The sequence below is a fragment of the Stegostoma tigrinum genome, chromosome 14 (assembly GCF_030684315.1).
Source record: "Stegostoma tigrinum isolate sSteTig4 chromosome 14, sSteTig4.hap1, whole genome shotgun sequence".
Lineage (NCBI taxonomy): Eukaryota > Metazoa > Chordata > Chondrichthyes > Orectolobiformes > Stegostomatidae > Stegostoma > Stegostoma tigrinum.
In genome coordinates, this window is record NC_081367.1 from 35,871,409 (window position 1) to 35,896,764 (window position 25,356).

The 25,356-nt window shown below is 40.4% G+C and overlaps 1 protein-coding gene across 4 annotated transcripts in view; it reads left to right on the forward strand.

Annotated features, from left to right (window-relative positions):
• Window positions 1-25,356, forward strand: part of si:ch211-51h4.2 (uncharacterized) — a 299,094-nt gene that overhangs the window by 62,126 nt on the left and 211,612 nt on the right. For all 4 annotated transcript variants that reach the window (XM_048542917.2, XM_048542918.2, XM_048542919.2 and 1 more), the window contains one exon: window positions 17,490-17,625. In XM_048542917.2, coding sequence (XP_048398874.1) covers window positions 17,490-17,625 — 136 coding nt within the window. The remainder of the gene's footprint in view (window positions 1-17,489; window positions 17,626-25,356) is intronic.

Below are 25,356 nucleotides of genomic sequence, written 5' to 3' on the forward strand. Positions count from 1 at the left end.
AGGTCCCAGTTCAGTCCCATTTGCTCCAGGTGTGTTTCATCGCTCATCCAAACTGTCTGATTAAAAATATCTGTAACACTGAGGATAAACACATTCTCAAAGCTAACAAGTTCAGATTAAACAAATGTGAATCGCATTACCCCAATAAACGACCTAAAAGTTTAATCATGAAAATATAATAACCGGTGGTACAAAACGGGCAGGAAGACACAGACCACTTTGCTGGCATGATTAGAAAAAAATACAGAAACACTTCATTGGATGATCAGAGAGACAAAGGGTGACTTGGAAATATTGTCAGCCTAAAATAATAATTTCAGTTTCATAACAGAAGACGGTCAAAGCAAGATTGTTGTGCAAACAGGATAAAAACAAAATAACAAAAGTTACAAGTTATTACTTATAAGTATTCAGCAAAAAAAAAGCATTGCATTATACCGCCCTTACACGAGTACCCTAAATCAAATAGAAACACGGAAAATAGGAGCAGATAGAGCCTGTTTGGCCTTTCAAGCTTGTGTCAGTATTCTATTTCTTTTTTTTCTCTCATACTCTTTTGTATATTTAGCCCTAAGAGCTATGTTTAACTCCTTGAAAATATTCAATGTTTTGGCCTCAACCCCTTTCTGTGGGAGTGAATGCCACAGGCTCATCAATCTCTGGATAAAGAAATTTCTCCACTTTTCAATTGCCTTCCTATAAATGAGGTTCAGACCAATGGACATAAAACAAATAAATCCCTGCGGATAAAAATTACTTGTTGCAGATGGTTGTGACTAGAGTGTAGATTAATGCGACATTGTTTATCAATGAGGAAGCCACTAGAAACTGGGAGAGTACGGGAGATTGGAAACAGACTAGCAGGACAGCCAAATTCAATAGGAATGGCAAAAAAGCTTTCTCACCGTAGGTGCGGCTACACCTACTGAGTTTTTCTCTAAGTTCCTGTTTTTTGTTTCAGATATCCAGTTTCTGCAGTTTAGTGTTTTTTTCATTGATAATTACTGTCTACTACCAGTTGATATGATATTTGTAGAATTCATTATCAAAAGTGATTGTGAAGATTGCTGCTAGAAATGACATCCTGTGTGAACTCAGGAAATTCCTATGACTTGATATACGTATTTTAATTACCTACGTCTGACATTGTATCATATGCCTGGGCAGGTGGAACTTGAACCCAGTCAAAGATCTACACTATCAACTGTATCGTATCTCCCAGAATGCTTTGTTAAACTTCCATATCAAAGGGTATTACTAAAGCATAACATTATGGGCTTCAAACTGGTAAGTTGTATAGCGGAAAGGGATTAATCTCAAAGAAATGAAACGATTCTAAATATGAATGAAACAAAAAAGGGCAGTCAATTCTGAGGGAGGACCTAGGTGGCCAGGGAATAAAACAAGTTACAGAATGAGTGTAAAAATGAAGCAACAGTAACTATTATTAAGAATTTAATAAACAAACTGTTTTGCAATGGACACTGAAATTGTAATAAAACAGGGCAGTTGTAAGCCATGCCTGGCATGTGACCAGATATAGGTGGACTACTGAAACATGGCTGGAGAAAGATGGGACTATAATGTTGTAGGGGATAACAGAAAAGATAGTGAGGGAACTAGACATTTGCTTTATTCCTTTCATAGTTATTAGAAGTGGCAGTAACAAAAAGTAAAAATACCATTTCTTAAAAGATATTGAATCTATATATAGAAATAAAGGATGAACTAAATTAGAGAATTCTTGAAATTTTGCCTTGTCTTGGACAGACTGAGATTGTTCTTCAATTGCATTTTTTTCAAGCTCATTCACATTGTAGCGAGATAACAATTTGATTATTTTAGTCCCCATAGACTTTACAGTGAAATGTAAGGTTAAAAAGAAACTCTTCTGGGCAAGGAGAGAGAGAGGGATATTCAGCCAGAGTTGGTTTGGGACCATTACACTGACAAAGATAACAGTAAAACGAGGCTGCTCCATTGACTGATCACATTTCGATTATACTTCTATCCAAAGTGTATTGATCATGCTGCTGTTTCTTGATATCGCTGGCCAGATATTAGCACGTGTCAAGTTGTGCTTACACTGGTTAAAATGTAACTAGTGTCACTGATGAGATTATTGTTTTGATTCATCTTAGAATTTCAAAAAACGATCACTGATTTAGATACTTTAGTTATTAAAAAGAAGAAAATGGATTTTTTAGTAGAAGAAATAGTCACTTGTGACATGGGCGTCACTGACTGGCCAGCACTTATAACCTACAGAGCCTGTAGGGAGGGATTTTGACCCAGCGATAGTGAAGGTATGGTGATATATTTCCAAGTCAGAATGGTGAGTGGCTTGGAAAGGAACGTGCATGTGGTGGTATCTGCTGCCCTTGTCCTTCTGGATGGAAGTGATCTTGGGTTTGCAAGGCGCTGTCTAAGGAGCCTTGGGGTATTTCTGCAGTCCATATGCAGGTCTCTTTTCTGATCTGAGTAAGAATCCAAACAGGGAGGATTTGCTGCTCGATCTACTGTGGGGATATGTAACAGAAGTAAAAGTAGATGACCATCCAGACAATAGATACAATAATACAAATATGCTTTAAAGTAGTAATTATGAAGAACATGAGCGGGGCAGGTCAGTTGTGCCTTAGTTTGTAGCACACTCATCTCTGAGTCTGAAGGTTGTGGCTTCAAGCTCCACTCCAGGACTTAATTGCAAAAATCTAGGCTGACACTCCATTGCAAGACTGAGGGGGGAGTTTGCATTTTGGAGGTGATATCTTTTGGATGCAATGTTGAGACAAGTCTTCATCTGGTCCCTAATGAGAACACAAAAGTTCCCATGACACATTTTGAGAGAATTGGAGAGGAATTTTTAACAGTGTCCTTGCAATCTATCAACCAAAAATTAGATTAGGTAGATATGGCGGTGTGCTTTTGGCAAGAATGTGCTGTGCAACTCCTGCATTTCAACAGTCACTACACTTCAAAAGATATTTACTAGCTGCAAGCAACTTTGTGATGGCTGGTTGTTGAGAAAGACACAGTTAAAGTGCAAGAATTTAAAGGTAAGGGTAAGAGAATGAGGGAAAGTTGAATTTAGAAGACATAATTTGTTTCTTAAAAAAAGAAAATAGCAACAATGTCAATGGGAAACGTGCAACCATGTTGAATAGTACAGGAAAATATGTACTTTTAAAAATTAAGCAGTTAAACATAATTAAACATCATGGATCAGTAAAGACATAAGTGAAAAATGAGATAAGAATGAGACATTTACAAAACGTACGATAACAAAGCAGAACATGATCAAGGAAAATAATGGTGTAGTGGACAGTGAAGAAGATTACGCAGTAAAGCAGGACCTTGATCAGATGGGTTGGTGGGCCAAGGAGTATGTGACGGAATTTACTTTCGATAAGTTTGAGGTGTAGTATTTTGGTAAGGCAAACCGGGGTTTATACAGTTAATGGTAGTGCCCCAGGGACAGTTGCCTAATAAGGACACCTAAGGCTGCAGGCGGAAAGTTCCTTGAAAGTCGAGTCGCAGGTAAATAGGATGGTGAAGAAGGCATTTGGCACACTTGTCATTTGGTATGCACTGAGTACAGAGGTTGGGAGGTCATGCTGTGGCTGCAAAGGATATTGATTCAGCCACTTTGAGTATTGTGTGCCATTCTGTTCACCCTGCTATAGGAATGATATTGTGAAACTTGAGAGGGTACAAAAAGGATTTACAGGGATGTTGCTGGGACAGGAGGGTTTATGTTATAGGGAGAGGCTAGAGAGGCTGGGGCTATTTTTTTTTGCAGAGCATCAGAGGCTGAGGCGTGACCTCATAGAGGTTTGTAAAATCATGAGGACATAAATACAGTGCATACCCAAGGTCTTTATCCTTGGGTCGGGGAGTCCAATACCAGAGGGCATAGGTTTTAGGAGAGACAAAAGATTTAAAAAGGGACCTGAGAGGTAACTTTTTCACCCAGAGTTTAGGGAGTAGCTTAGATTGGGATGTCTGGTTAGCATGGACAAGTGGACTGAGTAGTCTGTTTCCATGTTGTATGACTCTCTATGATTCTATTTAGTGAATAGGAGAGAAAATAATAGAAGACAATTTATGGTTGCAATAAAGAATTGTGAAAACAATTAATCAACAAACAGAAATTGAAATGATAAAACATTCTACTGACATATAAATAAAGAGAGTGGGGATAGGAATAAAGCCACTAGGGAGTAGGAAAGATAAAAAATTCAGGCAACAATAGTAAAGTGGCTATTGCTGCTGTGTTCATTAGGAAGATAAATTAAGTAGACAAGACATCAGAAGGTGCACTTTGGAATTAGATTTAAAAGAAAAATAATTGAACAGACTGACCAACCTAAAGAGGGTAAAACTTCTAATCTTGACAGATTGCATCTGTATTTTCAAAATATCTAGGAAAGAGATAGCAAAGCATATTACATATATTTACAATGCTTTAGAAAGTGGTGTAGTGCATCAGGACCGGAGCATAGCTCACATTGGTGAGCATTTTCCTCAGCTTTGGCATGAAAGTTAGGAAAATATGGCAAGATTCAAAAAACAAATCAAACTCCTGACATAGAGAAAACAATTTCCAATTTTCACTCAATGGTTTAAATGGTGAGGTCTGAATCTCACTAAGGAGCAGTGACTACCTTATTTCTTTGTATCTGAACCTCAATAATAGCTAATCTCATTTTTTTCTGTGCCGCTCCTGATTCTCTTCCCCTATCTACTTGCAGCATCAAAGCCAGAAATACCTGGAGCCACAGCTTGCTGCTTGCTTCTCCAGGCCTTCATCTAACTCCATCTCTGTCATCATTTCCCTGCATACTCCGTGGACACAGCCTTCTTTCATCTTACCTGTACGTAAGGGGTCATTGCCAAACTACTAGCTTCATCACAACGTCATGGCTGCTTCTGGACCAACTGTCACACCACTTCACCCTTTCAGGACTTCACTTTGTAACTGTTGGACACAAATGCTTGCATTTTTCTGCCAGGTCACTTTGCATGCAGGGATACACACATTTCATACACCCATTACCTTACAGGCATTAGCCTTCCTGGCTTGCATTACTGTTTAATATAGAGGAAGAGCAGGCAGTGTGTCACAGTTGGGAGTGCTGAGCAGACAAGAAGATGGCCATGTTATGGTACTGCACTGTGCTATGTCAGTATGAGACCTACGGCATGTGCTGCAAGCAGCTTTGGTGGCAAACACACTGCATGTGTTTCAAACTAGCAACCATCACCCATAATCAAAGGGGACCTGTCTTTAGTGGAGCTGGGGGGCGCTGAAGTCAATCAGGAGTGCCACCACACTCAGTCAAGGGGCTCGTCGAAGGTCTAGTCAGGTGTTTGGTTTGACCAGAGTCTAGGGATCGGTGTCCCTACACTGCAGTTGTTGGGCCACTGTCAATCCTGCAGATCAACTGCAACTTCCAATACCACCTGAAGAAGGATTGAGGCTCTGAACGTTTGTGTTTTCAAATAAACCTGTTGAACTATAACCTGGTGTCATGTGATTTCTGAGTTTGTCCACTCCAGTCCAGCACCAGCACCTCCACATCATGGCAACCAGTCCAAGATCACCAGTATGTCAACTCAGGTGCCGTGGAGATATCCATCTGAGGGCTGGGCTGTGTCACTTGGGATGACTGGCTAAGTCAGTCCAAGTGGAGGCATGGTCAGTCCTGGGACTTTGGGCATTCCAGACAGAAGGACCTTGATAAGTATTCTGGACATTATTAAGTTAAAATGTAAATTCAGCACATTGATTTAAGAAACAAATTATAACAACCAAGGCCATTGTGGAATGGACTGAACTGAACATTTTAACATCCATTGTTTCTGTATAAGTTGCGAATAAAAACATAGTAGTTAACATTATAAATTAGTGGTGCAGGAATATATTTTCTATTGCCATACAAAAACTGAAAGAACTGCAGATGCTGTAAATCAAGAACAAAAACAGAAGTTGCTGGAAAAGCTCAGCAGGTCTGGCAGCATTTGTGATGAATAATCAGAGATAATGTTTCAGGTCCAGGAACCCTTCTGCAGAACTGCTACCAGATCTGCTGAGCTTTTCCAGCAACTTCTGTTTTTTTTTCTATTGCTATAACTGTGTTATCCAGGATTGTACCTTTCAACTCCTAGTGTTAACATCATATTAGATCCACAATGGCAGCTGCATTTGAAACAAATTGAAGATACTGTATAAGATTAACAATGGAGATTGGAAGAATAGAGATCAATGATATTGTTAGTGAGGATGGTAACACTTTCCATTAAACACTCATAATTTTATCTATCAAATGCCTAAACCTGGAGTGAAAGTTTAGAAGTACGGATGGTATAAAATGCCATAATACAGCTGAGAAGCTTAGAATACTGTTGATTACATCAAATGTGAGACTGAAGTAAAATTGCAGTGGTACGGAAAGTGTGCTAGTTTTAATGTTCATGTTTAGTGTAACTGTTGTGCTGTTCAATATTGTGTTGCAATTTTTTAATAATTTGCTCAATGGGAGTACAAAGGCAATCAGCATTATTATTAATTCATCATGTTTCAATATTCATTTGTAGATGGGGAGAATGTCTTAACGTCTGCTATGGTTTAAAGTAGACGGAATTAATAGAAATTAATGGATTTTTGCTGAGGATAGTGTAAATGGCATTAAGAAACAGATGGTAAGTTATATAGGATGTCAAACAGTTTTATAGACATGATTGCTTTAATGGATTTTTGTTATATAAATAAATATTGATCGTTGGCATTTACTCTGTTGATGGCAAATTTATTAATGTGGTCAGTGAGCAAATATGAGTGGCATAAATGTACAAAGTAGAGATAAATTCAAAAATTAATTTATGCCATAGTGTTAAATATTGTACTTTATTAAAATCTTGCCATATTTTATGACCACAGTGTGAAGATTCCTACTTTTAATGATCTATTTTGACGTATGACCAATTCAGTACTGGTGAATAATTTACTAAATCCCATCCATATAAATTCACATGTTTCTGAGGATATCAATTTAAATGGATGATGAGAACTGTTGTGGCCACTCTTAATACTCAATACTGTAGCTGTATATTTGTGTAGACATTTATATAAACATTGTAATGAGGTTTAGTACTTGATATAGAAGCAAAAAGCAGGTTTGGTAACATAATTGCTCTCCAGGTCTATGCATGATCAAACCATACGACAAGTATCAGCATGGTAGACTAGTTAATACATTTGGATCGCATGGGAAACAGGGAAACCTGGCCACTTGGCTACAAATCTGGCTTGATGGTACAAGATAGAGGGAGATTGTTTGTTTTTAAACTGGAGGCCTACGACCAGTGGTATTTTGCAGGGATTGATTTCAGGTCCACTGTTCTTTGCCATTTATATAAATGATAATGAGAATACAGAAGGTATAGTTAGTAAGTTTGCAGATGACACCAAAATTGGCGATATAGTGGACAGTGAAAAACGTTATCTAAGAGTATAGTGGGATCTTCTTCAGCTGGGCCAATGGGCCAAGGAGTGGAGATGGAGATTAATTTAGATAAACTCGAGATGTTGCACATTGGTAAGACAAACAAGAGCAGCTAATGGTAGGGCCCCGAGGAGTGTTGTTGAACAAAGAGACCTAAGGATTCATTTATAAAATTCCTTGAAAGTGACACCACATGTAGACAGGCTGGTGAAGGTGGTGTTTGGTGTGCTTGTCGTTTTTGGTCAGAGCATTGAGTATAGGAGTGGGCACATCACAATATGCTGTACAGGACATAGTTGAGGCCAATTTTGGAGTACTGCATACAGTTCTAGTTGCCCTGCTATGGAAAGTATACTATTAAGTTGGAGAGGGTTCAGAAAAGATTCACAAGGATGATGCTGGGACTGGAGGGTTTGTGTTATAAGGAGAGGCTGGATAGGCTAGGACTTCTTACACTGGAGCGTAGAAGGTCGAGGAGTGACTTTGTTGAGGTTTATAAAATTATGAGCAGCATAGATCAGGTGAATAGCCAAGGTCTTTTTCCTAGGGTAGGGGAATTCAAAATGAGAACACACATAGGTTTAAGCTAAGAGGGGAACGATTTAAAAGGGACCCGAGGGACAACATTTTCATGCAGAGTGTGCTGCATTTATGGAATGAACTGCCAGAAGAAGATGCAGGTGCAGTTACAACATTTAAAAGACATTTGTATAGATACATGATCAAGAAGGGGTTAGAGAGCTATGGTCCAAATGGTGGCAAATTGGACTAGTTTAGTTTGGGATACCTGTTTGGAATTGACATGTTGGATCGAAAGGTCTGGTTCCGTGTCATGTTATGTTCAGTTTATTGGTCTGAAATTGAACTTTATATGATGTCTACCATTGCATATAAGAATTGTGTTTTGGAGCTTTTGTATACTAAGAAATTTACGCTAACAGTACTAGCCTTCAGAAATAATACAGGAAATGCTAGTCAAACTCACAAGATCTGGCAACACCCATGGAGAGAAACAAAGTTGACATTTCAAGTCCACAATGACTCTTGTATCAGACTTGAAATGTTACCAATGTTTCTCTCTCCACAGATGCTGTTGGTGTTTCTGCAGCAATTTCTGTTCATACTTTAGCTTTCCAGCATCCACGGTATTTTGCATTTATTTGACCATTATATTGGACACTGATTTGTCAACATTGTCAGAAGCATGCGAATTATAGGAACTGGGAACAGCATCAAAGGCTGATGATACTTGCAAGCAATGTTCCCATTCAAACATTTAAAGCACCCCAGGTGGTTTTCTCTGGGTGTGCATCCATTATTTACTGGTGAACAAGGCCAGCAGGGTCCCATTCATCCACTGTGGGTCTGTGCAGAATCATTGCTAGAATCTGAACTTCTGGCAATGTTTCATATCATCCTAAACAAGAGTTAATTGTCACTTGCATAGATCTACATGTAAAACAAACATTTGCACCTTGAAGATGCATTCACTTGAGTTGTGTTCATTTGATTCATAAATATAGATCAGAATTGTTCAAATACCACTCTTTGTTTTAGCAGGATTATTGAAGGCTCAGTGCACTTCCTTCTGATTAAATTTAGGTTATTAAGTTGCCAAAAGGCACAGAGCTGAGTACAAAGTTGTAATCCCTGATTACTTTGTCCAGCTTAACCTTTAAAAGTGCATGACTTTGCATATCTGTATTTTGTACAGAGCACTACCTGCCCTGTATATGGCTGAGTTTGCAGATTTTTTATCAGCCATCTCAGAATCTAGTGAACCGGGCAAATGATCCTCATTCCCAAGGGACTACCGAAGTAAAAAGACTTTCATACAGTAATTGTTCAAAGTGTATTTTTTAAAATTCTGAATACAGAACCTTCGTCTCTGTATGTAAATGTTTGAATAATGCCTAGGTGTCAATGTTGATAATAAAATGCCTGAAGTTAACACTCATCTTTCTCATGCTGTAATGACAGGCCTATCACAGTAGATGGCATTGTTGTACATCACTGACTTCATCTAGCTCTACTTTTCAATGCATATTATAGGTTATTTATAGCCTTCAAATATTATTCTTTTGTTTTCAACCAGAACTCAAATGTTGTTAATAATACTTTGCTTGAGTCTGCCTTACAGAGGTTTTTCCACCAATTTCCACATGCTTCTTTGCTGCTCGGGTTATTGACTTTTTGGCCTCCTACCTGCCTGTGCAACTACCTCCTCAGCTCAAAGAATTCTCGTCAGATATCTGAAACAACATTCACCCTCTCCTCAAATTAATTATAACATTAATTCAATCAGAATCAGAAATACAACCCTGTGTTAAATGACTCAGAGATAGTCAGAACTGCCGATGCTGGAGTCAGAGACAACGCAGTGTGGACCTGGAGGAACACAGCCGGTCAGGCAACATCAGAGGAGTGAGAAGGAAATTTTGAAGAAGGTTCCAGACTCGAAACATCAACTTTCCTGCTCCTCTGATGCTGCCTGACCTGCTGCGTTCCTCCAACTCCACACTGTATTGTCCCAACTTAAATGACCTACAGTCTTGTGTTTTTGTAGCCCGATTTGATTCATCAGTCATTCTGTTGATGTACTGCAATCATTATTTTGAACACTCATCCTTTTTAAATGTTTACCTTTGTGCAAAACCAATTAAGATAATCACTTTATCTTATTACAAAAAAAATTAGGAAAAAGCCTTTCCCTGGGATAGAGATGCAATTTATCTTTGTGGTTTGCCCTGTTTATGGGTCCTTTACCACAAGGCACTGAATGGGAGCTGTCTTTATGCAGCTGTTTCAATAAAGAAGACAGTACAAACAATGCAACACTGGCTTGGTATTAGAAATGACGATGATAAGAGTGAGTACTGAAGGGCTGTATAGAAGCACAGCAACATCAAGATGGTCACAGGAAAGTTCATGGCAGTGAAAGCTGCCAGTAAAAAAACACTGACAAGGGACAAAGGAGTTATCCACAGCTGAAACACTGGGTAAGGTACAATGGCTGCAAATGATCTCCTAGCACAAGTCAAAATGAAAAGTGATGTGAAACAGATTTCCTCAACAGGCAGAGTAGCAAGATGGCGAGGAAGTAGGACTTATCAGTTGGAATTCATTTACTCCATCAGTTTCTTTTCATTGTTCTGTCTCTTTTTTTTTCTCTTTTGTGTTCCTTTTTCCTTCCTTCTTCACAGCAATGTCTTGAACTCCAGGGCTCAATGCAGACTCAGAGTCCTGGCTTGATTAAAATCAAAGGATTGTATTAAGCATTAGAGATCCTGTAGTGAGGGTACATCTACTGAGAGCAGAGAAACCTGTGCTTAGGATAGCAAATGGACATGTGCAGAAGCAATTAGGTCATTAATAGGCAGTTAGAGCATACTCTTGGTAGAACAGACCATGACCTGCATTGTGCTGATAGACATTGCAGTCCAAAGGGGAAAAATCACACAAAGGGCATAATAAAAATACTGCAGAGGACATCACACAAAAGTAAAGAAGGCGTGTCCAGCATGGAGACAGCAGTGTTTTCATAGCAAGAAGCCAAACCCTTTTGTGAACAAGTGCATAGTTAGAAGAAAACACAATAAGCGGGTACAGATGGCCATCAGTGTGATATCTGCTTAACATTCATAGAAATCACTGTACACCATACAACAAGTTGAAACATAGCTCAATAGTTGCTAAATGGTTTGTGGTTGGTGGAATTATGAATGTATAAGGAGAACATTAAGGCAACTTAAAGTACCAGACAGACTCTGGTGTGTCATTGCAATATTATCACCTGCACAAACCTGTGGTCAACTTTGGGCTTTATGAACTAATGGTCAACATGGTGATCCAAAAATGAAGTAGGTTAGACAATGTGAAAGCACCACACACTCACCAGATTACTGTATGAACCCAATGCATCAACAGAAAGATTGATTGACTTTATTGTCAAGTGTACCAAAATACAGTGAAAAGCTTTGTTTACAAGCAGTACAGGCAGATCACAGCAATGAAAGACTATACAGATCGAAAAGACTTAGAGACGTACAGGTTACATTATATGAGGCTAGAGTCCGTTCAACAGTCTGATAACAGCTGGAAAGCAGCTGTTGCTGAACCTGCTCATGCGTATGTTCAGACTCTGTGCCTTTTGCCTGAAGGAAGAGGTTGTAGGGGTCATTACTAGGGTGTGATGGGTCTTAAATGATGTTGGCAGCCTTTCCGCAGCAGTGAACCATGTAAATAGAATCCATGGATGGAAGCTTGCCTTCCGTGATAGTCTGGACTGTGCACACCGCCCTCTGTAGTTTCTTACAGCCCTGGGCAGAGCAATGGCCATACCAGGTCATTATACACCCAGACAGTATGCTTTCACCAGTGTATCTGCAGAAGTTGGTGAGGGACTTTAAGGACATGCCAAGTTTCCTGAGCTGCCTGAGGAAGAAGAAGCATAGTTGTGCCTTCTTGACTGTCACATCTACGTGGGAAGTCCAGGACAGGTGGTCGGCTATCGTCACTCTGAGGAACTTGATGCTGCCCACCTTCTCAACCTCAGTTCCGTTGATATGGATGGCGGTGTGTTCTCTTCCCTTCCTTCTGAAGTCGATCAGTTCTTTAGTTTTGCCAATGTTGAGAGACAAATTGTTTTCATTGCACCACATCACCAAGCCCTGTATATCCCTTCTGTACCTTCACTTGTCATTGTCAGATATCTGGTGGTGCCTTCAGTGAACTTGTAGATGGCATTTGTTTGGAATTTGGCAACGCAGTCATGGGTGTACAGGGAGTACGGTCGGGGCTGAGGACACATCCTTGGGGGTGGGAGGGGGGTGCACCAGTGTTAACTGTTGTTGTGGAGGAGGTGCAGTTACCTATCCTCACTGATTGTGGTCTGTGGGTCAGGAAACTGAGCATCCAGTTGCAGAGGGCGGAGCTGAAGCCAAGTTCACAGAGTTTTGAGATCAGTCTGGAGGGGATAATGGTATTGGAAGCTGAGCTGTAGTCAATGAACAGGAATCTGATGTAGGTGTTTTCGTTGTCCAGATGTTGCAGATGTGACTGCAGGGCTAGGGATATGCCATCCTCTGTGGACCTGTTATGTCGGTAAACAAATTGTCGGGGATTATGGTAGGTTGGGAGACTGGATTCTGCGGGCCATGACCAGCCTCTTGAACCACTTCATGATTATTGAGGTCGAAGCCACTGGGCAGTAGTCATTTAGGCACATTGCACGTGTTTCCTTGGGCACGGGGATGATGGTGGTTTTCTTGAAGCAGGTGGGGACTTTGGCTTGTAAGAGGGAGAGGTTGAAGATTTTGGTGAATACCTCTGTCAGTTGGTCCACACAGGATCTGCGTGCTTGGCCGGGGACACTGTCCGGGCCCATCTCTTTCCTTGGGCTGGCTTTTGGAAAGACTGATCTGATGATAGCAACGGTGACAAAGGGAACAGGCATTTCCAGGGCTGTTGGAGCAGGTGTCACCACACTGATAGTATTCTGCTCAAACTGAGCCTAAAAAGCATTGAGTATGTCAGGGAGGGGTGGGGGGGGGGCGGGGTTGTATCATTGTGTGCCATCTTACACTGTTTCATATTATATCCTGGAATGTCGGTTAGCCCTTGCCTTAGACAGCAGGTGTCTGTTTGGTAGGTCTGCACCTCTGACATGGTCCACTACTGCCTCTGAAATGAAGAAATGAAGAAGGGTCTCGACCCAAAGTGTCAGTTTTCCTGCTCCTCTGATGCTGCTTGGCCTGCTGTGTTCATCCAGCTGTATGTTGTGTTATCTCAGATTCTCCAGCATCGGCAGTTCCTACTATCTCTGCACTTCTAGTTGAGCGTTTTTTTATGCTAAAATTTAAATCAATACTTACAATGGAAGCTACCACCTACAGAAGAATTTCCACTGGGGAAACTGTATCCAACTACATCAACATTTTTATAATAAATCTTATCTTATAAACACGACCAAGATAGCAAAAATACCAACAAAGCTTGTATGAAAGACCATTTATTATACCGCAAGCTGGTATCATTAAAAATCAGAATGAAGGAGTAGGAATTGGACCTTACTGTGTGTAATTTATGCCCAGAGATACACACATTGCCTCCTGGGGTGTCATTTAATGGAAAACAAAAGCAGCCTGGCTGTGAAACAAGTGGCCAATTGTGACTGTCAACCCATGGTATCAGTCATAAATAACTTTGTGTAAATACACAGACAGCCACAAGAACATCAGGTTTGCCTGCCACAGACACTTGACAAAACTAGATCAAAGATTGGACAGGTCCGCTGAGCTTTATCAGTACCATGTGACTCCAGCATGCATGTGCCTTGCAGTCTCCATGGACAGGTTAGTGGCTGCCATGGAAAGCCTGGCCCTGCAGAATGTCAGCAGCTGTCAGACATGACCTGCATTCCATCTCTTCAGTCATTGGTACTCGACATCAGCATTGATCACTAGGAACACCACTTTCGCCATGATAGTGGTACAGTATCAGCTGAAACAAGCCTGATAGAACTTAAGTAATACCCGCTTCCAAAAGATCTGAGTTGGGTGAAGACATTATTCCTTAAGACCATAAGAAATAGGAACAAGAGCAGGCCATTCCATTCCATTCTTGGCACCTGCTTTGCCATTCAATAGCGTTATGGCTGATCCAACATTCTTCATTTTCACTTCCACGCCCTTTCGTCCAACCCTTGATTCTCCTACTAATCAAGAATCAGTCTATATCAGCCTGAAATATGCTTAAGGACTCTGCCCCCACAACTCTCTGTTGCAAGGATTTTGAAAGACTCTTAACCCTTCGAAGAAATTCCTCATCTCACTCTTAAATTAACACCCCTTTTTTCTGAGACTGTGCCCTCTGACCCTATATTGTTCCATGAGGAGAAACATCTCAGCATTTAATCGATTAAGACCCTTAAGAATCCTTTATGTTTTAATGAGATCACCTCTGTTTCTTCCAAATTCTTCTGAGTAGATCTCCAACCTTTCTAGCGTTTGCTTGTAAGATAGTCAATCCTTCTACACTACTGTTGATCATTCAGTGAAGCTTCTCTGAACTGCCTTCGATAAAATTATCTTTTCTCTTTTAAAAATCAAGGACCAAAACTGCTCACAGTTTTCTAGCTGTGGTTTCAGCGGTGTCTTGTACGATTACAGTTTTTATACTCTCAGCCCTTTGATCTAAGGGCCAACATTCCACTAGCCTTCCTGATTACCTGCTGCCCCTGTATGCTAGCTTTCTGTGTTTCGTGCACAAGTACCCCTAAGTCCCTTTGTTTTGCAGCTTTCTGCAGTTTCTCCCCATTTAAATAACACTCTACTCTCTTGTTGTTCCTTTGAAAAAGAAAAATTTCACACTTTCTCACGTCATGCTCCATAAGCCAACCTTTCACCTGCTTACTTAGCCCATCTGTATCTCTCTGTAGACTGTTTGCATCCCTTTCGCAATTTATGTTTCCAAATACTTTTGTGTCATTTGCAATTTAGCTGCAATGCATTCGGATCCTGCAAAATGGAAGAAGTGCCCTCCTCTCCCCCTATGTGTGCTTCCTAGTCTTGTACTCCTCTATCAGACACCTCAAATTTTGCTGCACTCATCTTTCATCATAGTTTGGACCCGGCAGCCGAGGCAACATCATCTTAAATTTCTGCTGCACCCATCCTAGTGCAGTCATATCCTTCCTGTAGTGTGGTAACCAGAACAACACATAATATTCCAGTTTATAGCATTACCAACACTCTGTACAATTTCAGCATTTCCTCTTTGCTGTCTTATTCTTTGCCTCAACTGGTAAAAGCAAGTAGCCCATGTGCTTTCTTAACCATTTTCTTGACCACCTTGTCTATAATCTCAACCACCTTCAAGGATCTTTGGATATGCAAACCCAGGTCCTCCTAATATTCAGCACTTTCCTGGATGCTACTATTCATAGTGTAATCCCTTATCTCAATAGCTCAACCAAGGGCATTACATTCACATTTCTGACTTGGATTCCATTTGTCATTGCTTTGTCCACCTGACCAGTCCATTGATATCTTCCTGCAGTTTACAGCTATCCTCCTCAGTACTTACTACTCTACTAATTTTCATATTATCTGTGAATTTCTTGATCATAGACGCTACATTTAAATCCAGATTTTTAAACTACAGTATAATCAGCTGGAGCACTGGAGAACCCGACTGGAAACAGATCTCTAGTCATAGGGTGATCTCTCTACCATCACTCTCAGCTTCCTGATTCTCAGCTAATTTTGAATCCACTTTGCCTTGGGCCAGTCTTTCTTGACCGGTCTGCCACGTGGATGTTATCAATAGCTTTGCCAAAGTCGATATGGACCACATCAAATGTATTATCCTCATCAATATTTCTGGTGTCCTTCAAACTTTTTGATTCAGTTTGGCAAACATGACCTTTTAATACCTATGGTAACTGTTTCTGAATAATCCCTGTTTCTCCAAGAGCAGATATATTCTGTTGTACTTTCTCACTGCTGATGTGACAACTGGCTGGCCTGTAATTTTCTGGTCCCTTCTTTCCTCACTCATTTTAGTAATGGGACCCATGTTAACAGTCCTTCAGACCACTGGCACCTCACTTGTAGCAAGAGATGACTTGAAAATTAGCTAGCTTCATATTTATTAAATTAGCTATAGCTTCATATTTAGCCCCCTCTTGCCTCCTCAACAGACTGGGATACATCTCGTAGACCTGCAGATTTACTTACTTTTAAGGCTGCTAAACCCATTAGTATTTCCTGTCCCTATGCTAATTTCTTCGAACATTTCACTAACCTCCACTTTGATATCTGTATGTCCATCCTTCTTTCCTGTTGTGACAACCATTGCAAAATATTCATCGAAAACAGTGCCCATGTCTGCTGGGTCCAATTTGGTCCTAATAGGTTCTACTCTTTCCCAGTTATATTCTTACTCGTCAGGTTTTTTTTTTAAAAATTCAGTTTTCTTTTATTCTGCTGACCAGTGCTTTCTGATGTACTCTGTTTGCTTACTGTAATTTCTTTTTCAAGATAGCCTCTTATGCTGCTTCTATTCCTCTAGGGCCTGGGCCATATTAAGCCCTTAGAGTTTGCCATGATCTCCTTGATTTTTCTTAATCCTAACTGTTACATCATTTGATGTCAAAGGACCAACACAATGCAATTTGACCAAGGTGGACTGGGGGAATAATTATTGATATAATTGTGTGAGAGCTGTGGGAAGTATTCAAGGAGAAAAGTGTGTGAGTGCAGGGCTTAAATAAAACCAAATAGAGAATGTTGAAAAATTGGAATAAAAATAGAAAATACTGAAATTTTGCAGTTGTCAGGGAACACCTGAAGATAGACAATGGTAATGCTAAAAGTTGAAATTTCTGGCCAATGATTTTTCATTAGCTGTGGATTAAGGAATTTGCAAATGAACTTTGACACCCTTTGAGGGATCACAGCTTTAGTAGGGAAGAACTCTGCCTCAGTGGAAGAGACAGCAAGCCTGTGGGATAATTAGTGTTGTGTTATGGACATTATAAAAGAAGGAGGAAATTAACATGGGGAGGCAAGTGAAGGAACAGGCCAGAATTAAGTTTTAGGGAAATTTGTGGATCTACAGAAGAGAAAGAACAACTCTCACTTTTCTGACAATCATCTAAAACAAACAATAGAATAATGTTGCATGGGTTAAAATAATGAAAGTAATTGTCTTTATTCACCAGTTTATTGATGGTGTTCTTTGCTCCAAGTAATATTCAAAAGATTTATTTGAAGAGGGGAGAAAGTCCTTTTTGGTATGACTTTTCTGCTCTTTCGCTGTATTTATGTATTTTGCGATTACTATTACTAAGTTGCTCCAACAGCATCGAGGAACATTCTTTTTCAATTTTAAAACTCTTGTGGTGAGATTGTACTTTCAGTTGTCACTTATCTACTGTTCCTTTCCACCTTTACTGATATCGCTTTTATATAATTGCAGATCATGTGTTGTTGCACCAGAATAATGGAATTGACCATTTCGAGGAGGAGCAAATGCCAAACTTGCACATATTGGGTGCCCTTTTCCTGAACAAGTATATGAGTTATGTTTTTGACCTTCTCCTAATCCTACAATTGTGAGTAACTTTTTTCCTTTTTTTACAAACAATTATTTTGTGCAAATAAAATGAAACAGCAGGTTAAACTGTAAAGCTATCAACCGACCAGTGCACTTGCTAATCTGGACCACATTTAGAACGATTATTCGATATATTGGATCTATGTAAATATTTCCCTAGATCATTTCATATGTTATGCTTCAAATCACTTGAATAAGTGAATCAATTACTTGTCTTATGACTTAACTAGCTTTTAGTAACTTATAGGAGAAGCAATGAGTAAAATCTATCTTATACCATGGTATTGCAGTTAAATTTGTAGAAGTGGCAGAAAGCAACAACAACCATGACTGCAAAATTTGGGAAGAAAGAAAAACGTCGAAGGGGATTGTGATGTCCCACTTACCTGCATCTGTTAGTTTGCGCTGTCCGCTGATTTACAAGATTGCAGCCAACACTAATAAACTGTTGAATTGCTTCATGCTTGAGCACAGGACACAATTATCATTAGAGGCTGAGACGTGTTTGAGGTAGCCTGCACTACTTAAAACCAGTCTGCACATCTTGAAGGAAAGGTGCAGTTGGACTGAAGCTAGAGCTGAAGTTATTCCTGGAAAGAATTTTGCTTGGTAAAGCCAAAAGGACCACATAACCTGATAGAGAGCAAGCTCCAAGATTTCTTTGTTGCAGCACTGAAGACTGTGGTGGAGGAGTGGGACCTCAGAGGAGAAAGCCCCTGAATCCACAGCAATACTGGAAATTTTCCTGATGGACACTGTAAAGGTAGCAACTAGTTATTCTGCTCCACACAAGCCATCTATGTAACATTGTTATATAATTATAACATTAACAAAATAACAAAACAGAATATTTCATAGGAGCATCATAAAGCAAAATACAATACCAAGTGGTGATATTAGGTCAGATGTTCAAGAGCTTGGCCAAAGAGAGATTTTAAGGAGTATCTTAAGGAAAGAAAGGTGACAAAGATGTGCAGAGATGTGGAGCATTGATTTCCAAGCTCAGGACCCGGCAGTGGACGGTAGGGCAATCCGTTGTGGAGCAAGCAAATTTGGGGATGCTTAAGGATTCAGAATTCAGGAATACAAACATTCCACAGGATTGGGGCAATGTTCCCTGTTTTTTTTTCCATCCATGTGCAGAAGGAATTACACTGTGTGCATTAATATTAAGGTAATGTGCGGATGTGCACCACCAGTAGATATTTTTTTAAAAAGTGAAATGTAACATATTTTAAAATGTTACCATTATGTCTGCCAGGAAAAGAGAGAATACCACTCCAGTCATTGACACAGTAATGCACCAACCTGCAAAAGATTAGATTTCCACAGTGGCATTTGAACTTACAACCTCTGGGTTCTAGGTTCAGTGCCATAACTGTTACTCGAACAGAAACATTTGTTAGTTTCAATATTGTAACTTGTGTTTTAACTATCAGAAAGTTAACTTGGTGGTAATACCTTCAAACAAGACAAGAGACTTTTATTTCATTTTGACTAATCCAAAATATAAAGAGCTACAAAACCTTTGCATTATTATTTCGAGATTTGGCTGGGAATCCAAAAGTCTTTTTCCAAACTCCCTAGCTCTGTCCCTGTGTTTTTAGTGTCACATGTCTTTGGGATTAGTCTTCCTTTAATGATTCTACAAAACCACGGAGCAGAGTAGTATTAAGTGGCTTTAAATCCTCTTACTAACTCTTAGCTCTTCCCACTTGCATCCTGCTTGCCACTGCCACTCCGTGCCTACAGCTTGCCAATTCTCCTGTTTGCCCACCCTCTTGCCAGCCACCCCTCTCCCTGACATTCCTACTCACTGCTTCCCTCTTCCTTACACTTGCTGCAACAAGAGCTTACGAGAGGGACAGTGAGAGAGAAAAAGCAAGTGAGGGAGCAAGATGGGCTTCATGTACGAAGGTCAGGTAGAGATCTGCCAAACGCAAGGTGGCAAGGGAGGGAGTGAGAAAAGGAGGTGGTGAGTAGGAACGTCACAGAGAGAAGTGAAGGATAAGTGCTGTTTTCTTTGTTCCATAATGGAGCTGGTGTGAGAACGACAAGGAGAGAGAAACCTCAGACTGTCCAACTGACAGTCAGGACCGGAAGCTGAAGACCTCAAGTTGATGTCTGCTTTGTGTTTAGTATTAGGGAATTGACTCGTGTGCATTAGTCAGACTGAGAGAGAGCTTTGGGCTCCAGGAACTGACATGAATGAAGATCAGCTGTTAACTCCATCTGATTAATTCTCTTAGGCAAAGCTGTTGTCTGTTAACTTCCTGTCATGAGGGAGTCTAACAGTCCTTTGCTCGCAGGTTAGAGTGACAGTAACGGTCAAGGTGTATGCTGCTGTAATCATTAAAAGCATGGCACTTGTTAGAACATTCAGAGGCTGTATGAGACAATAGTTGTGAGGTGGATATTATTGAAATAGAGAGGGGTGATGCCTTAAAGTATTTGAAACAAGGATGAGAACTTTAAAATCAAGACTTCATTTTGAGGAATGGCTGGGATGGGAATGTTAAAGCGAGCAGTTGAAGATTTAGATAGACCTGTTGGATGGGAATATGAATTGATGGAAAGGGCTGTCAAGAAGGGAATTTGTACATTTAGGAGAATATGTATATTTGGAGGTTCACCATCAGTGAGAGGCTGAGCCTAGACATACTGTGTCACCCATGCCACCTACCTGCCTTTAATTTTTTGTTTTCCTTTCCCACCCACTATGTCTCAGTGTTGTTCTGGGGTCTGCTGCTAAGTTGGAGGGAACCTGCCCTATAGTGCAGCTCATTGGGTCTTGGTATTTTAGTTGGGCAACCCCTGGATTTTCTGTAATGATTACTGTTCAGTGGAAGTATGTTCATATTTCTTGTTACAGATTTTGGAAAGTAAGTTTGAATTGAAACCTTGCTTACCGTATAACAGTTGTGGTTTCTTCAAGCAGTTTGTATAAAAATAACAAAGAATCCCGGTTAATTTAAGCTTTACTTCATAGTTCCTGTTCAATCACTCATATAATTCAACAAGAAACTCTTTCAGAACATGGTAGGCAAACATCTGTGTGGTGTTTGTACATTCTCCCCGTGTCTGCGTGGGTTTCCTCCGGGTGCTCCAGTTTCTTCCCACAGTCCAAAGATGCGCATGCTCAATTGCCCGTAGTATTCAGGGGTATGTAGATTACATGGGTTGTAGGAGAATGGGTCTGGGTGGGATGCTGTGAGGGGTGGTGTGGACTTGTTGGGCTGAAGGACCTGTTTCCACACTGTAGGGATTTTATGATTTGAAGATTTCAATTGTTTAAATGTTTATGTAATAATTTTGTAGAATAAATGTTGGAATATTATGCCAACAGATTCGAGGGGAACAGGCTATTTAGAAGTAAAATATGGTGCAGTCTGACAGGGTTATTTAGTAATGAAAAGCAGCATCTGGAAAGAGTGGTCATAACATATGAGACCTTGACATTAAGTTAAGCATAATAGTCAAGTCTGAAACGATAGTTTTAAGTTTTTGCAAGTCAAATGCTAAGTTGAATGAGTTGGTTGAGATGAATAGGGAAATGAAATTAGAAGATTATAGAAGCCATAGAATAATAGAATCCCTACAGTTTGGAAGCAGGCCATTTAGCCCATTGAGTCCACACTGACCTACTGAAGAGTAGCCCACCCAGATCGATTCCCCCCAACCCCCATCCCTGTAACCATGCATTTCCGATGACTAAACCCTACTAGCCTGCACATCCCTGATCACTATGGAGTATTTACCATGGCCAGTTCACCTAACCTGCACATCTTTGGACTTGCAACAGTGGATAGGCATTTGCAACATTTAAAGAAACAATGCATAATTTTTCAGTTATACATTCCTATACATTCCAACATTGACTGGGATTCACTCAGTGTTAGGGGTCAAGATGGAGCAGAATTTGTAAGGTGTGTCCAGGAGGGTTTTCTAGAGCAGTATGTATGTAGTCCAACTTGGGAAGGGGCCATACTGGACCTGGTGTTGGGGAATGAACCCGGCTAGGTGATTGATATTACAGTAGGGGACTACTTTGGAAATAGCGACCACAATTCCGTAAGTTTTACAATACTCATGGACAAGGATAGGAGTGGCCCTAAAGGAAGAGTACTAAACTGGGGGAAGGCTGACTATACCAAGAATCGGCAGGATCTGAGGAATGTGGATTGGGAGAAACTGTTTGAAGGTAAATCCACATTTGATATGTGGGAGGCTTTTAAGGAGAGGTTGATTAGCGTGCAGGAGAGACATGTTCCTGTGAAAATGAGGAGTAGAAATGGCAAGATTAAGGAACCATGGATGACAGGTGAAATTGTGAGACTAGCCAAGTGGAAAAAGGAAGCATACATGAGGTCTAGGCGACTGAAGACAGACGAAGCTTTGCAAGAATATCGGGAATGTAGAGTGAATCTGAAAAAAGGGATTAAGAGGGCAAAGAGAGGACATGAGATATTGCTGGCAAACATGGTCAAGGAAAATCCCAAAGTCTTTTATTCATATATAAAGAGCAAGGGGGTAACTAGAGAAAGGATTGTCCCACTTAAGGACAAAGAAGGAAAGTTATGCGCTGAGTCAGAGAAAATGGGTGACATTCTTAATGAGTACTTTGCATCGGTATTCACCAAGGAGAGGGACATGACAGATGTTGAGTTTAGGGATAGATGTTTGCTTAGTCTAGGTCAAGTTGACATAAGGAAAGAGGACGTGTTGGGTATCCTAAAAGACATTAAGGTGGACAAGTCCCCGGGTCTGGATGTGATCTTTCCCAGGGTACTGAGGGAAGCGAGAGAGGAAATAGTGAGGGCTTTAACAGATATCTTTGCTGCATCCTTAGACACGGGTGAGGTCCCAGAGGTCTGGAGACTTGCTAATGTTTTCCCCTTGTTTAAGAAGGGCAGCAAGGATAATCCAGATAATTATCGACCGGTGAGCCTGATGTCAGTGGTAGGGAAGCTACTGGAGAAGATACTGAGGGATAGGATCTATTCCCATTTGAAAGAAAATGAGCTTATCAGTGATAGGCAACATGGTTTTGTGCAGGGAAGGTCATGTCTTACCAACTTAATAGAATTCTTTGAGGACATGACAAAGTTGGTTGATGAGGGAAAGGCTGTAGATGTCATATACATGGACTTCAGTAAGGCGTTTGACAAGGTTCCCCATGGCAGGCTGATGGAGAAAGTGAAGTCACATGGGGTCCAGGGTGTGCTAGCTAGATGGTTGAAAACCTGGCTGGGCAACAGGAGACAGAGGGTAGTAGTAGAAGGGAGTTTCTCAAATTGGAGACCTGTGACCAGTGGTGTTCCACAGGGATCTGTGCTGGGACCACTGTTATTTGTGATATATGTAAATGATTTGGAGGAAGGTGTAGGTGGTCTGATCAGCAAGTTTGCAGATGACACTAAGATTGGTGGAGTAGCAGATAGTGAAAGGGACTGTCAGAGATTACAGCAGAATATAGGGAGACTGGAGAGTCGGGTAGGTAAATGGCAGATGGAGTTCAATCCGGGCAAATGCGAGGTGATGCATTTTGGACGATCAAATTCAAGGGTGAACTATACAGTAAATGGAAAAGTCCTAGGGAAAATTGATGAACAGAGAGATCTGGGTGTTCGGGTCCATTGTGCCCTAAAGGTGGCAACACAGGTCAATAAGGTGGTCAAGAAGGCATATGGCATGCTTTCCTTTATTGGACGGGGTATTGAGTACAAGAGTTGGCAGGTCATGTTGCAGTTGTATAGGACTTTACTCCAAATGTGGCCGAGCCACTGTGTACAGTTCTGGTCGCCACATTACAAAAAGGATGTGGATGCTTTGGAGAGGGTGCAGAGGAGGTTCAGGAGGATGTTGCCTGGTATGGAGGGTGCTAGCTATGAAGAGTGGTTGAGTAGATTAGGATTATTTTCATTAGAAAAACGGCGATTGAGGGGGACCTAATTGAGGTCGACAAAATCATGAGGGGTATAGACAGGGTGCATAGCAAAAAGCTTTTTCCCCCAGAGTGGGGGACTCAATTACTCAGGACCATGAGTTCAAAGTGAGAGGAGGAAAGTTTAAGGGAGATATGCATGGAAAGTTCTTTACACAGAGGGTGGTGGGTGCCTGGAACGCGTTGCCAGCTGAGGTGGTAGACACAGACACGTTAGTGTCTTTAAGATATATTTGGACAGGTACATGGATGGGCAGGGAGCAAATGGACACAGACCGTTAGAAAATAGATGACACGTTAGACAGAGGATCTTGATCGGCGCAGGCTTAGAGGGCCGAAGGGCCTGTTCCTGTGCTGTAATTTTCTTTGTTCTCTTTGTTCTTTGTTCTTTTGAGCTTAAAAAACACTGAAAAAATAATTAAACTATGCCTATATGAAGAAATAATAATTTTTTTAAGAATTCAGTTTAACTAAAAGAAGAGGCATATAATGTTGTCAAAAGGAAATTAAGCCTAAGGTTTGGGAGAATGACTTGGATGAGTGAAAGGGACGTACTATGACTAACTTTGCAGATGACAAAAAAATAGATGGGAATACAAATCGTGAGGATGAGCCGAGCCCTCACAAGGATATGTACAAGTTAAATGAGTGGGCAAAAAGCTGACTGATAGATCTGATGTAGGAAAATTGAGATTATGCACTTTGACAGGAATAATAGAAGAGTGAATATTATTTAAATGGAGAAAAATAGCAGAAAGCTGCAGTTTTGAGAAATTTGAATCTCAGAAAATTGGACATGGATAATACAGAAGCCAAGTTGAATGTCGGCCTTTATGTCCAAGGGAATGGAGCGCAAAAATAGAACAGTTTTGCTAAAGCTATACAATGCACTGGTCATGCCACAGCTGTATTACTCTGAACAGTTTTGGGTCCTTTATTTAAGGAGAGATAAATTGCCATTAGAGGCATTCCAATGAAAGTTCATAGCATTGATTCTAGGAATGGAGGGATTTTTTTATGAGGATTGTTTGAGTGAGTTGGGCATATACTCAATGGAGTTTAGAAGAATGAAAAATACTTGAAACATGTGAGACTCTTAGGGGTCATGACAAGTTAGATTTGAGAAGTTTGTTTCCCCTTGTGGGAGAGTCTCGCATGAGCATTATGGGTTAGCCATTTGAGATAGTTTGAGGAGGATTTTTTCAATCTCAGGACAGTGAAACTATGGAACTGTACTGCAGAGATCTGTCTGAGTTACTAAGTGTAATGAAGGCTGAGATTTTTTTTTAATCAGTAAGGGAATTAAGGCAGTTAATTGAAGTTGAGGATTGTCAGATCAGCTGCGATCTCATTGAATATCAGAACAGACTTGATGGGCCAAATGGCTTATTTCTGCTTCTATATCTTATGATCATGTTATGGTTATAATGGCACAAATGTTAAACGAGTAATATGCATCTGAGTAATATCCATAGGAAAATGTTGGAATGTATTATTAAGGATGTGGCAACAGAGCATTGGATAAATCACAATATGATGAGACAGAGCCAATTTAGCTTAATGTTTGACAACTTTTTAAGACTTTCTTAAGAATGCAATTGACTGATTTAAAAATTATTTTATAATCAATCTGTTTGAACATGTTGTGACACAGCTCTGGCTCAGGCAGAATTTGAACCTATACTTTCTAACCCACTACCACTGCACCACATGACACTCCATTCCAGCTCCTTAGATAATGGGTAACAGGGAACGTAGTAATTGAATTTTTGAAAAGCATTCTTT